This window comes from Ruditapes philippinarum, unplaced genomic scaffold, assembly GCF_026571515.1.
Source record: "Ruditapes philippinarum isolate M1 unplaced genomic scaffold, ASM2657151v2 ctg2697_1_1_1_1, whole genome shotgun sequence".
Lineage (NCBI taxonomy): Eukaryota > Metazoa > Mollusca > Bivalvia > Venerida > Veneridae > Ruditapes > Ruditapes philippinarum.
The window spans coordinates 195315-209764 of NW_026852898.1; the positions used below are offsets into that span (position 1 = coordinate 195315).

Below are 14450 nucleotides of genomic sequence, written 5' to 3' on the forward strand. Positions count from 1 at the left end.
TTTACCTAATTATGTAGTTGCAAGATTATGATCAGCAAACCAAATTTAAGAGCAAAAATAATAGTATGACCACAGCAGATTTCGTACAGAAAAAGAAACTATTATAAAATAATAGATTTTGGGAAATAAAGGGAGGTAAATCCATATTGATTGGGAGGAAACATGCTTTGTAATATGTACACTTATATAAGTCAGTGTGACTTTGACGTTGACCTCAGGTTATCCAAAACTGCGCTCTGCACATCATCATAAGTAATATAAATATAAATATTTCTGCCAAATAGATTTAATTTCTTACTATCGTTTTAAAAGAGGAGACACAAGTTTGAAATTGAAACAAATTGACTAAATGTGACCTTGACCTAAGAAAGGTCAAACCTGCGCTCTGCACATCGTGTCATTATGGTTAACATTTCAGCCAAGTAGTTTCAATGTTTTTCACCGGTTAAAAAGATACAGACCGGACATGAAAACTCCTATATAAGTCTAAATAAATCAATCAATCCCCGGGGCGGGGCTAATTTTGATCTTCGGAAGGAACTGTGTTCTGCACACCTTTTTAATATAAGTAATATTTTCTGCCTCGTAGATTCAATTTCCTCCCACCGGTTCAAAAGATACAGATCCGACACGAAAACTGATATATAAATCTATAAGTCTCAATTAACTCCCGGGGCGGGGCCAATTTTGATCGTAGGAAGTCCGAACTTGTGTTATGACGTTTTAAATAATCAAAGGGCTGCAAGCTCTGTGGTATTTTCTGATCTTTGCAATCTAAATCGTACTGTATATCTGAATGTACTTTCCTTTATAAGTTTATTTTTAAATACTATAATTCATCTTGCAGGGCACCGAGATGCTGCGACTGCGTTTAGATTTTTTACTATAACAGTTTGAGTTTGATGCATATGGAATTTTGCATTACTAGAGTTGAATCAAAAAATCGTTTATATTCATTTTTATGACAGCAACACTTTATCCTTGTATATCATGGCTACTTCCTTGGTAGGATGGTGAAAACGGGATGGTACGATGACACGATGATGAAAACACGATGGTACGATGGAGAAAACGCGATGTTACGATGGTGAAAACGCGATGTTACGATGGTGAAAACGTGATGGTACGATGGTGAAAACGCGATGTTACGATGGTGAAAACGCGATGGTACGATGGTGAAAAAGCGATGGTACGATGGTGAAAACGCGATGTAACATCGCGTTTTCACCATCGTATTATCGCGCCATCGCGATTTCATCATCATACCATCGCGTTTTCATCATCGTACCATCGTCTTTTCACCATCGTACCATCGTTCCATCGTGTTCTCACCATCGTACCATCGTGCATCGCTAGTACAGACTAAATAAAATAAAAAAGATTGTCCAAACGGAACAACGTAGTTTATCGATCGTCAACTGCCCTTAATTCGTCCCTGTCCTAGAGTCAACATAACATTTCAGAAAGTCTAAAAAAAAAATGTTCATTTAGGGGGCGTTCCGACCAGATCACAATAATCCGAAGCTTTACGGAAATAGCCGAGCTATTTTCATTGATTTAAATGATTTTCATCCGCGTAATTTGTGATTGTGCATTTATTGACAATTCTATAAGCCAACCCTACTTTTAAACGTTGTAATTTGTTGGATACTTGTAACAAAATAAAAAATAGTTCTTTCTTTCTTTCTTTAACATCGCTATTTTTAAGCTGTTTTGAGAACTACTTGCTTTTGTTGTTATGTTTGTCGTGAAGGGCTGTGCCAGATATTGAATGACAGCATTGTATTTCCTGATCTGCGATCAGAAAATACAAAAACGACTTAACAGGTCCTAATTAGAAGTTTTATGAAACTTATTAAGAGAAAAAATCGTATTTATTCTTTGTATACAAACTTAAATAAAAGTTACGGGATTCAAATTAGGTTGTTTATTTTTTTAGTTTTATATAAAGGCGTTTAACTCAACATTAGGACTTACAAAGTCCTAATTAGGAGTTCATTTCCCTTAATCGTGCTTTCAAAACTAATTATGTTTATTAGGAGTAAAAAATCCTAATAAGTTGTAACTGGAAGTAAATAAGTTGTAATAAAGTTGGGTTTTTTTATCAATCGTATTTACGAGTATCAAAGTCCTAGCTAGGCTTTTATAACTTCTCTTAAAGTGAAAATGGCCTTGTTATTTGTAGATTAAAGCTTTAATCAAATATTTATGATGCGTTTACGAGCAATAACGGGTTTGACCAACATAAACTATAACATGCCCGTAATATCTGAGATATTGGACTAGTATCATTGTACATGTATATGTATGGATGCTAAAGGAGACGACTATACAGGTTCTATTACGCTTATATCAACACTGATTTTCCATGAAAACTAATAAGTAGGAAAAAATCTTACATCAAGGACATATTGGCATATTCGTACATTCCCCATTTCCAAACACCGGTTCCTAGTCTGTTAGCTACAACTTTAGGTATATCATTCAGGTCTGTCCAATAGCCACTGCTTGGATATTGCTTCAGTGTCGTCTTGAGCCATGTCTGCCAAGAAAAATCAAGCACAAAATTTGATAAACACTATAGTTGTCACATTGGACGACTAATTACCTCACTAGGCGTGTTATGTTATAATTAGCTTGTTAACCAACCATTGTAGACGTCTTTCAGTTGCTTTTATTGCATTCAAGGTGCCTACTTGGAAAACTATGAATTATAGCTACAAACGCGGTGTTTGTTTTTAGTTAAACGCAGTTCTACTTTCTGTTGAAGCATAAAAAAAATCATTGTAACTGAACAGAATAGAATAAAAAATAGGAAGTTATAAATTTTAATTGATTGTCTCACCAACTGATCTTGTGATGTTATCCGGAGCAAAGAAGAATCCTGAGAATTACATTCCTGTGCAGCAGCCTTCCTTGTTACACTCTTTATTGTATTAATCAAGTAGCAGTTATTATTATATGGTACCCATCCGTTGTCACATCCAGTTGAACTGTCAGCGTGAGCAAGATAAACTGCATTTAAAAATAGAATGCAATTCCGTAAAGAAAAGTGAAATAGACGAACTGTAAAACAAGTACAGCCATTTAAAATTTCTGCTAGGGCAACACCAAATTTATGAAAATGGCAATAAACTGGAGTACAAGAGAAGCTGGAAGCAGATTTTTCTTTAACAATATTATTGATATCATCTTAGTAAATTTCTCAGAAACAAAATCGTAAATTTTGCAGATGTCGAATCATCATTCATTTCTGATATCCCTCATGGTGTCATTGTAAAATTGCATACGAAACTATTTAACAATGAAAACCCATGGTGTCTCTCTAACACTCGCTTTCTTCGTTCATTTAATCGCAACAAGGGCTATCAGTGATCACATATGTTGCCTGGTGATAGGCAATTGCATGTTACAGCTACTGTAAGGATGGAGACACACACGTTATTGACAGGCAAAAACGCTTTTTTATTCAATGGCCATAACTCAGCCAAAACTCATTCAACCCGAAAACCCGTTTAATATGCGCAAATACTTGACATGTAAAGTGTCATTCAAATTGCATAAGAAGCATTTGAAAAGTCCGGACAAAACTTTAAAAAATAAAAAATAAACCAAACATTAAAAGACCATAACTCTGACAAAATTCATTAGATTAATACTGATAAATTCTGCACTAGTTTTTACTGAGGAGTAGTCCGGACAAGTTTTGTGATGGACAGATGGACGGACGGACAAACAAACAGACAGACCACAAAAATGTGATCCCATTTTTAAGTTGTTGGTACTTTGAAGCACGTATCGGCTTCTATATAGCTGTCAACACAAAAATCATCATCAGGCCAAAACAATTTTTTATTTAAGAGCCATAACTCAGACAAAAACATTCAAGCGCAAAGGCCGTGTAATAATTATGAGCAAGTACTTGATCAACCGATCAACTCTGTAAAGTTTCAATGAATTGATAGAGGTAGATAAAAAGCCTCAAAGGGCCATAACTTTGACAAATTTCTTGCACCAAAAATGCCGAGGATATGCAAAACTAAACTAAGCACTGATTATTATTCCTGTAAAGTTAAGATAAAATTGCACTAGTAGTTTCTGAGGAGTATTGCCGACAAGCTTCTGTGTAGTTGGCAACACAAAATCATAAACATACCAAAACATCTTTTTTTCATTTAAGGGCCATAACTCAGACAAAGATTAATCAAGCGAAAAACTCGTGTAATATGCGCAAGTACATGTACCTGAGTTACTGATTTATGCAGTAAAGATTCATTGAAATTGCATTAGTGGTCCGGAAATCTGATCATTCCTTTAAAGTTTGGACGAAATTGTACCAGTAGTTTCTGAGGAGGAGTAATAATTTATGAGGAGGAATAACATATTTGCCATTTTGTTACTAAACCTTCTTCGTTTGTTCAATGATCGCAAATACACTGTTTTCTGTCGTCTGTCGTACTCTTTCCCCCTTACACATTCCAGCTTAAATCTAAAATCATTATTCTACTAAAATCGCGCAAATACGATGGCGCAGAGGTACCATGTATGTGTTTTTATTTATGTTACTAAGTCGTGGGCACGAGATACTATGTCGTGACCACGAGTTACTAGTCGCGGGCACGAAATAATTAAGTCGTGGGCAAGAGATACAATGTCGTGGCCACGAGTTACTAAGCCGTGCGCTCGTGATAACTAAGTCATGAGAACAATATACTATGTCGTAACCATGAGCTACTTAGTCGTGCGCTCAAGATAATTCAGCCGTGGGCACGAGATACTATGTCGTGACCACGAGTTTCTAAGTCGTGGGCACGAGTAACTAAGTCGTGGGCACGAGATACGATGTCGTGACCACGAGTTACTTAGTCGTGGGCACGAGTTACTAGGTCGTAGGCATGAGATAATTTAGTCGTTGGAACGAGATACCATGTTGGACCAGTAGTTACTAAGTCGTGTGCACGAGATAATTAAGTTGTGAGCACAATATACACTGTCTTAACCACAAGTAACTTAGTCGTGCACACGAGATAATTATGTTGTGGGCACGAAATACTTTGTCGTGGACACGAGTTACTAAGTCGTGGGCACGAGATGCTATGTCGTAGGCACGAGTTACTAAGTCGTGCGCACGAGATACTATGTCGTGGACACTAGTTACTTGAGAAAGAATAAGCCCTGGTATTTTATTTGGTAAGGGCATTGCCAATGGCCAGTAGATGATCTATATTGATGTTTGAGGTCATAAGAACGAATGTCAAGGAAAAACCTTTGACAATTCATGAAAAACCCTTTGTCGGGTTTGAAAAACTTGAAAAGGGAATAAGTTTTGGTTTTTTTAAACCTAGAATGGACATTCCCACTGGATCAGTAAAAGGGACATTTTAATTTAAATTTCGAGGTCTTTTGGGGTCACAAAAATCAGGGTCAAAATTTTAAAACGCTAATGGGGCAATCAGTGCCCAAATCAAAAAACCCTTGTATTTTTGGCCCGTAAACAGGGGGTGAAAAAGGGGGCATTTGAAATAATATATTTTGAAATCGGGCGGGTTTTAATTATCTCGTGCACACAATTTAAATTTTGTTCCCCACGACTTAGTAACTGGGTGATCAGGACTTTTAATTTATCTCGTGCGCCCCCAACTTTTTTTATTTTTTTTGCGCCCCCACTTGAAACTCGAAAAAACGACATAGTATACTGTGCCCATGACTTAATTATCTCGTGCCCACGACTTAAGAACTCGTGGCCACGACATAGTATCTCGTGCGCACCACTAAATTATCTCGTGCTCACAACTTAGTAACACGTGGTCACGACATAGTAACTTATGTGCACTACTTAATTATCTCGTGCCCACGACTTAATTATCTCGTGTGCACGACTTAGTAACTCGTGGCCACGACAAAGCATCTCGTTCGCACCACTTAATTATCTCGTGCGAATGAATTAGCAACTCGTAGCCACGATATAGTATCTCGTGCGCGCCACTAAATCATCTGGTGCCCCGACTAATTTTCTCGTGGCCACGACATAGTATCTCGTATGCACGAGATAAATAAAAACGCACAAATGTCACCTATGTGCCACCGTAAGCAAAGAGCATGTCTTGCGTTCTTGCTTTAAACCGTTATTTTACATAACATAAGCTGTTTTGGGGGAACATATATCATAGTTATTTTTTTTAGCATTATCTGCCTGGTGTTTACAGGTCTATCATTATCGCCACTAGCTTGCGAGTGGTAAATGTAAGGTCGGTTTCGATACTTAAAATGATATTACGTTAATTTTTTAGCTTGAATTGAATTAGCAGTATATTTAAAAAGATTGACTATTATAATGGGAACTGACCAATAATATTTTATTGGTAATGACAAATGATTAGAAAAAAATATAAAAACTGCCTAAAGTATAAAAAGACTGTCACACTGTTTTTATCAAGTGAGCGTTGTCAAGGAGTTATACATGTATAATTCTCGATGACCATTAAAACAATTTTAACGAGCTTTAAAGTTATTTCCAGTATATGCACCATTTTCACATAAATGGACATAATGTCAATTTAAGATACTACTAAGTAGGATTGAGGTACTTGATATCTTTTTTTATTTACAAACGAAATGATACGGGAATACGTGTGTAAACAGTTCGCTTATAAAGCTATTTTTAAAAGTCGCTAACTGTAATGATGGGAGTTAAATATATAATTACTAATATATTATATAACTTATATATAAAAGAATGAGATAGAAAAATCGCACGTAAAATCGGCACGCCGCAGCCGGGACTCGAACCAAGGGTCTCTGGATTGCCGGGCCAGTGTGCTAACCACTACACCACATCGACCATAACCTTTACATATAAGTGTTTGTGTGTGTGTGTGTGTGTGTGTGTGTGCGTGCGTGTGTGCGTGTGTGTGTGCGTGTGCGTGTGCGTGCGCGTGCGTGTGCGTGTGCCTTCAGATGAGGAAAAATATTTCAAACTTGATCAAAAAAGAACTGAGGTTTGAAGAAAAGTAAAAGATTCAAGCAATATTTTACAAATTATAAACGATAAATAACCGAATTTGCACCATATTTCTTCTGCCTTTTTGGTAAATGTGTAAATTACGCAATGTGTAAATTTCTTTCTGTGTTCGATTCGAAATATTTTTTTCAACACAGTAATACAATTTTTCATGACAATTAGCATGAATCATGAGACATACTGCTTTAATGAATTAAGTAATCACACGTGTCGCCTCATGATGGCCAATTTCATGTTGGGACAAAGTTTGTGACAGACGGACAGACAGACGGATAATGCACAACTAAACTTGGTACTGATCATTTCTATAAAGTTTGGATAAAATTGCACCAGTAGTTTATGAGGAGTAGTCCGGACAAGCTTTTGCGTATCTGGCAACACACAGAAAAAAACACCTTTTTATCAAAGGGCCATAACTCGACCAAAAATCATTCAACCGGAAAACCCGTGCAATATGCGCAAGAACTTGAGCTACAGATCAATCCTGTAAAGTTTCATTAAAAAAAATCAGCCATCATGTAACTCCGTTATGCAGATAAGTTATCTGTTATTTTTATCCCATGTATAAATTCAATGCTGCATATATCCATGTTCTAGTTCGATAAAATTGTCGCATATAAACGATAATAAACACCAATGTTCAAAATTTATCAAACAGTTTTGTCAGGCGATGCGTAAGATAACTGCATCGGTATTCAATTTTAAAGTATAATATTAGTATAGTGACACGTTTTCCTTTCCACCAATGAAACAATGTATGGCGGTATAATGAAGGTGTCTAAGCTTTGAGATGTTTGCTAAAAATATTGAACATCGTTCTTCGATGTACGACGCAAGAGCTAACTTAAGACATAGAACTCACGTATTTCAATATAAGCTAAAAAAATATTACAATTAACGTGCTGACTTTGCGATATAGATTCTCCAAACATTAAATTGGAACAGCACATCAACAAGTGATTTCTACATCAAACTACCATCAGTATAGATCCGGATACTACTGGTATAATATGAATCTAGCAGGTTAAAGCAGCAGACCTCCAGAGTAATGCTTATTTTCATGAAAATTTTGAAAATGTAATTAAAAGTATAATACATGTATTGTAGAAAGCAATTTACACATTATCAATGGCAGTTACAACCCATGTTAATTACAAAAAGAGGTAAAAATATGCAAAAATTGCCCTAACTGCGTTAGTAACGTAGTAGAAATATATAGTTACACATAATTAAAAAAATAACTTTAAATTGCCAATTACATGTAAATTATTACTAGAACCTTGAATCTTACTACTTTTTCTAAACGCTTGGTACATTTTCCTTAAGTTTGAATTAATCGAAATATGTTCGCTCATTTGGAGGCATGCTGCTTTAAGATTATAATAAATGACGTAAACAATTTTAGATACCAGGATTATTCAAAACGTTCTGTAAATAACCCACTTCCTTAGAATACCATCAATCGATTTACACGAAACTAGACATGATAAAATATTCTGCCAAAACATTTGGAAATAGAAACGATTTGTGAAAGATTGGTGCTAAATCTAAGAGGGGAGAGTGCAGGTTGTAAAAGGAACATTGAAATCACATTACATTAAATGACTTGATCCCGAGAAAGTAAATGAGTTGATTACGGGTAAAGTACATGGATATATAACATGTTAAGCAGAAGAGACACGTAATTGATAATGAACGACTTCGTAAGAAGCAGCCAGGACCCACTGCTGCTGAACGGATCAGAGGTGCACGATACTGTGGTGGCTGATTTGGTACGCTTTTGTGCGTCTAGTTGGCGCTAGCGACAACACGACAAAGCGGCAAACGGCGCGTTGTCGGACTGTCGTCCTGTCGCTAGCGACAACACGTCAAAGCGTCATACGGCGCGTTGTCGCACTGTCATCCTGTCTCTCGCGAAGCACGCCAAACGGCGCGTTGTCGTGGGGCGCGATGTTGCCCTGTCGTTTGGCTTATAATCCAATTCTTCGATTTGAACCGTGCGACAATGTGACATCACGACATCACGCCGCACGACAACCCGCCGTTTGGCATGCATCGTTAGCTACAGGAAAGTCCGACAACGCGCCGTTTGGCGCTTTGTCGTGTTGTCGTTAGGGCAAACTAGACGCACAAAAGCGTACATACAATACACTAAAGTCTTAAATTCTCGAGGCCCTTTTAACAATATTCGTCTTTAGGCAGGAAGACTATACCTGGAAAGTTTTAACGTGATAATGTTACGGTGTCCTATTTAGCTCTCAAAATTTCGCTTCGCTAGTAACACGCGATAATTATCGCTTCAAAAGGGTGAAGTTTAGTACTAAATTTCGCTAGTCTCTCGAGGGCCCTTTCTTGAGAATAGGGAAACATGTATTAGCGAAATTTAACAATTTCAACTCGATAATTAATAATTATCGTCTTAATTTTCGTAGGTTTTTGCTCTTCACGCGATAAATATCGTGTTGAAGGGTGCTTGTTTTCGCATAAGAAACTAGCGAAATTTAAACACACGATAATTATCGCCTCTACAGGGCGAAATTTAAACTAAATTTCGCATGAATTAAATTTGGCTAGTCTCTCATGCGATAATTAGCACCCTTCAACGCGATAATTATCTCATGATGAACACACAACATAAGAAAAATAAGACGATAATTGTTAAATTTTGCTAGTATAAGTGCCCCTGGTCTATAGAAAAGACGATGTGAGACATGCGAAATTTAGTACTCTTCAGGGGCGATACTTATCGCGTGTTTACTAGCGAAATTTTGTGGATGAAATAGGACACCGTATAATGTCTTAAATGCGTTGTTACATTTTACAAGTACACGTCGCTTTAAAGAACGCGTTTGCGGGGGTTGTGTCCCATACATGAGCATTTTTCATTCCATATATGTAACTTAGTGACCCCGGGAGCGCTTATACCAATGATACCTATGTTAAGAGGCAAACACATTGACCTCAGACCGCTTTCATTTACTCGTACGGTTTTTTGATATACATGTAACATACTGACTAACCATTCTGCCTTTTCTAATTATTTCGAATTTTAATGTTAATTTTCATAGAATAATCGTGAAGTTAACACAAATGCTCTCAATTGAACGAATATGAAATGTTTAACGGCCTTTTACATAATATAATGTTACATGGCCTTGTATATTAAATTGTTATATGGTCGTGTATATAATAGGACGTTATATGGCCGTGTATATAATAGGATTTTATATGGTCGTGTATATAATAGGATGTTATATGGTCGTGTATATGATAGGATATTATATGGTCGTGTATATGATAGAACGTTATATGGTCGTGTATATGATAGGATATTATATGGTCGTGTATATAATAGGACGTTATATGGCTCTGTATATAATAGGATGTTATATGGTCGTGTATATAGACCTTTTTACGACGCGGTCCGTTGCTATGAAAAATTGACGGGAAGTAGTAATATCTCGCGCATGCGCAATCTGCGTAGGGCAAAAAGAGCATCGCCCTACATAGAAATGTTGTAGAAGTTCATGGACAATTCCGTGTTAGTTTAAGGTAAAAAGGAGAAAATCATATAAAAAAGCTTTTAACAGAAACATAGCTTTGTGTAAAAAGGCATGGAAAAGACGAGTGTTTAAGAATTCCCCCTTACAATCACGGACCTGACATTGAGATAATTGTTGTAAATAATGTGGAAATGTATATATCAGCAAATAAAGGTGTGTTATTTGTTGTTGAAATCGTTCATGTAAAAACTAAAGAAATTTTATAACTTATAAAATCAAGGTTAATTATCATTCTGAAAAAAGTCGGAACACGTGAGAATGCATTTTTAGTTATGGCCGTGAAGTACGCATTCTAATGGACTAACAGTGTGAACTGAGCGGGCTAGCAGTCTAGATTGCTAAGAGTGTGAACTGGGCGAGCTAGTAGTCAAGCGGGCTAACTATGTGAACTGGGCGGGCTAGCAGTCTAGCGGGATAACAGAGTGAACTGTACGGGCTAGCAGTCTAGCAGTGTGAACTGGGCGGGCTGGCGTGCCAGCCGGATAAACTCTAAAACTTAACTGATTCAACATGAAAACGTTATGATACATATCCTAGCAGTGTAAAGTGGGCGGGCTAACAGTGTAGAGGGCTAGCAGTGTGAGCTTAGTGGGCTGGCAGGACAGCGGGCTAAACTTTAATACTTAATTGAATCAACATTAAAACCTCATGATACATTTCCTAGCAGTGTGAAGCGGTCTACAAATGTAGCAGTGTTAACTTGGCGGACTGGCGTGCCAGCGGGATAAACTCTAAAACTTAACTGATTCAACATGAAAACGTTATGATACATATCCTAGCAGTGTGAGGTGGGCAGGCTAACAGTGTAGCGGGCTAGCAGTATGAACTGGGCGGGCTGGCGGGACAGCGGGCTAAACTTTAATACTTTAATTGAATCAACATTAAAACCTCATGATACATTTCCTAGCAGTGTGACGTGGGCGGGCTACCAGTGTAGCGGTCTACAAATGAAGCAGTGTTAACTTGGCGAACTGGCGTGCCAGCGGGATAAACTCTAAAACTTAACTGATTCAACATGAAAACGTTATGATACATATCCTAGCAGTGTGAAGTGGGCGAGCTAACAGTGTAGAGGGCTAGCAGTGTGAACTGGGCGGGCTGGCGGGACAGCGGGCTAAACTTTAATACTTTAATTGAATCAACATTAAAACCTCATGATACATTTCCTAGCAGTGTGAAGTGGGCGGGCTAACAGTGTAGCGGTCTACAAATGTAGCAGTGTTAACTTGGCGGACTGGCGTGCCAGCGGGATAAACTCTAAAACTTAACTGATTGAACATGAAAACGTTATGATACATATCCTAGCAGTGTGAAGTGGGCGAGCTAACAGTGTAGAGGGCTAGCAGTGTGAACTGGGCGGGCTGGCGGGACAGCGGGCTAAACTTTAATACTTAATTGAATCAACATTAAAACCTCATGATACATTTTCTAGCAGTGTGAAGTGGGCGGGCTAACAGTGTAGCGGTCTAGCAGTGTGAAATGGGCGGGCTGGCGGGCCAGCGGGCTAAACTTAAATACTTAATGAATCCATATTAAAACCTCATTATACATTTCCTAGCAGTGTGAAGTGGGTGGGCTAACAATGCTTGTTTCATATGGTATACACGATCCTTGAGAATTGTCACAAATATGTACACTAAATGTTTTAAAATCAGTATTGATATTCAAATGATGTATTATATACAGAAAAAAACGACAATCTTAACTGAAACAGAAAAAAAACACTGCAACATAAGATTTTAGTAGGGCAATCAAATGTAGAACCTCATGTAGTGAAGCAGAAGATGCACCAGAGGTACATACATAGCTGTATATTTCGTACAATGACAGAAGCTTGTCCATAAATATAAGGACATCTAGGAATCTAGCGATTTATTTAGGAGCGGATCTGTGGTCTGGTGGTTAATACATATATATAATCCAGGGGTCTTGAGTTCGATCCCCCGCTCCTCCCTAACATTACCAACAGTATTTCGGATGGGACTTTAAAGGTCCCGTGTATCGGTGCTTTACACCGGGCACATAAAAGATCCAGGTATGCTTCTGAAATAGGCCATCTTCTGTACTTCCTGCACTATCTTCACAACACAAATCTAATTACGAATGTCAAATTTTAAAAAACCACAAAGCGACGGCATACCGATACCGACAGATCGCGAACGAAGCATCAATGACTTTTCTGTTCATTGACAGTACTACAGCGGACCAAATGCATCAAATTGCATAAAGAAAAATGTCGCTGTTGGTAGAAGCCCCACTTTTAGTAGTACAATACAAGTACAGCAGATGCTAATCAAATATTATTTTCTTTAAAATATATGTATCTGTGTTAAAGTATCTATCGTAGTAATATAACTAGGAAAAACTTTATGGGCTTTGCATAATTGTATACAAATAATGTGGTATTCAATGTCAAACAAGATTAAGTAAGCCCCTATTTATCTTAACCCTTAGCCTGCTGGTGACCACTGAAAATCCCTAGCGACCATTTCCGTCACTGTTTGCTTTTCAGCAAATAAATATTTTGAAATTTTCCCTTTAAATCATGAAGTACTCGTACATTTAAGCTATTGATTATGCTTGGTAAGGGTTAAACGACATAATAGTTTTAAATGAATAAAACAATTTAATACTTACATAATGACAATAAGCTCAAAACTCTTTCCGCATATTTCGCCATTTTATATAGAAATTAAATATTTAACACTCGTCAATCGTAAGCTTGTGTGCCAGCCTCCGAATTGTGTTATCACCTTGGGACTGTACTGATTAAACTAGTATCACGATGATGATAAAAGACGATCAAAGGTTTACATCCAGTGTCGAATATTTGTAGATATGACGTTATCATGGTTTTAAATTGTTGATAACAAACTTGATAGATAACAAGCCTACAGGTTTAATAAATGAGACAATAAGAATCGGCAAGGAAGAGATTCAAACGTCGGTTGTCTCAGTTATAATGCTGTGTAGGACCGTATATGTTTTCGCTAATACCTTAATCGATGCTTCCAAAAATATTGACGCTTAATTGCAACGTAATTTTTGTTTTAATTTTAATGATGCAAATGAAGGAATGAACTGCTTTTTCTGTAAAACTTTCTTTACATAACCTTTGTTACATACTGGTGAAAATATTTAATTAATCTTTGTATGATGCTATCTTGAAAATGACATTGGGAAACAAAGCAAGTTTCGATTAATAAACTTTACTTTTCATGAAAATATTGGTAAACCATTAATTTTAAGTAAATGAAACGTATATAATGGTTTTCTTAATACCCTCCTCTGAATTTCATTATAACCAAAAACGTCAAAATTTATCCATATACTGTGTAACACTCTTTCATTGTACATGAATGTGTTGTATGCTGAATTCTTTAATTTCACTTTGTATATAGAACAGTCAACCTTTTATATTCTTTATGAAAATGACATTTCGATTATCTAGTGAACTGGTCTAGGTTTTCATAAAAATGTCATTGAATTAAAACTTGTAGATTTGTTTCCCTGCTCTCTATTTCCTAGTGTTTCGTTTTCGCACTAGGGTTAGAGGGAATACAAGCATTTTTTCCCCGTCTTAATTCTTACTCAGTGCTATACTTTTCAGTTAGGGGCAAATCATATAATTGTGCTGTCCAATGTATACATTTTATAGATTAATTGCATTTGTTTATCTATATTCTGTCTTGTAATGTATATATCACATTTGTATACTTGTTTTGTCTGTAGTTATTTAAAAACTGGTTGTGTAATTGTCGTTCAAATCTTCATGTATTATGGAGGATAATAAATAAATAATAATATTATTATATCTATTGATTTCATACATGACAGAATGTGATGTATTGATAAACATGCAATAC

At 36.8% G+C, this 14450-nt stretch overlaps 1 protein-coding gene across 1 annotated transcript in view; it reads right to left on the minus strand.

Annotated features, from left to right (window-relative positions):
- LOC132727701 (macrophage mannose receptor 1-like) overlaps positions 1-13385 on the minus strand; it is a 66307-nt gene extending 52922 nt beyond the window's left edge. The window contains exons 1-3 of the mRNA XM_060713271.1: positions 13222-13385; positions 2846-3015; positions 2400-2542 (exon numbers count right to left, since the gene is read on the minus strand). Coding sequence (XP_060569254.1) covers positions 2400-2542; positions 2846-3015; positions 13222-13264 — 356 coding nt within the window. The 5' untranslated portion in view covers positions 13265-13385. The remainder of the gene's footprint in view (positions 1-2399; positions 2543-2845; positions 3016-13221) is intronic.
- Positions 13386-14450: the final 1065 nt, after the last annotated feature.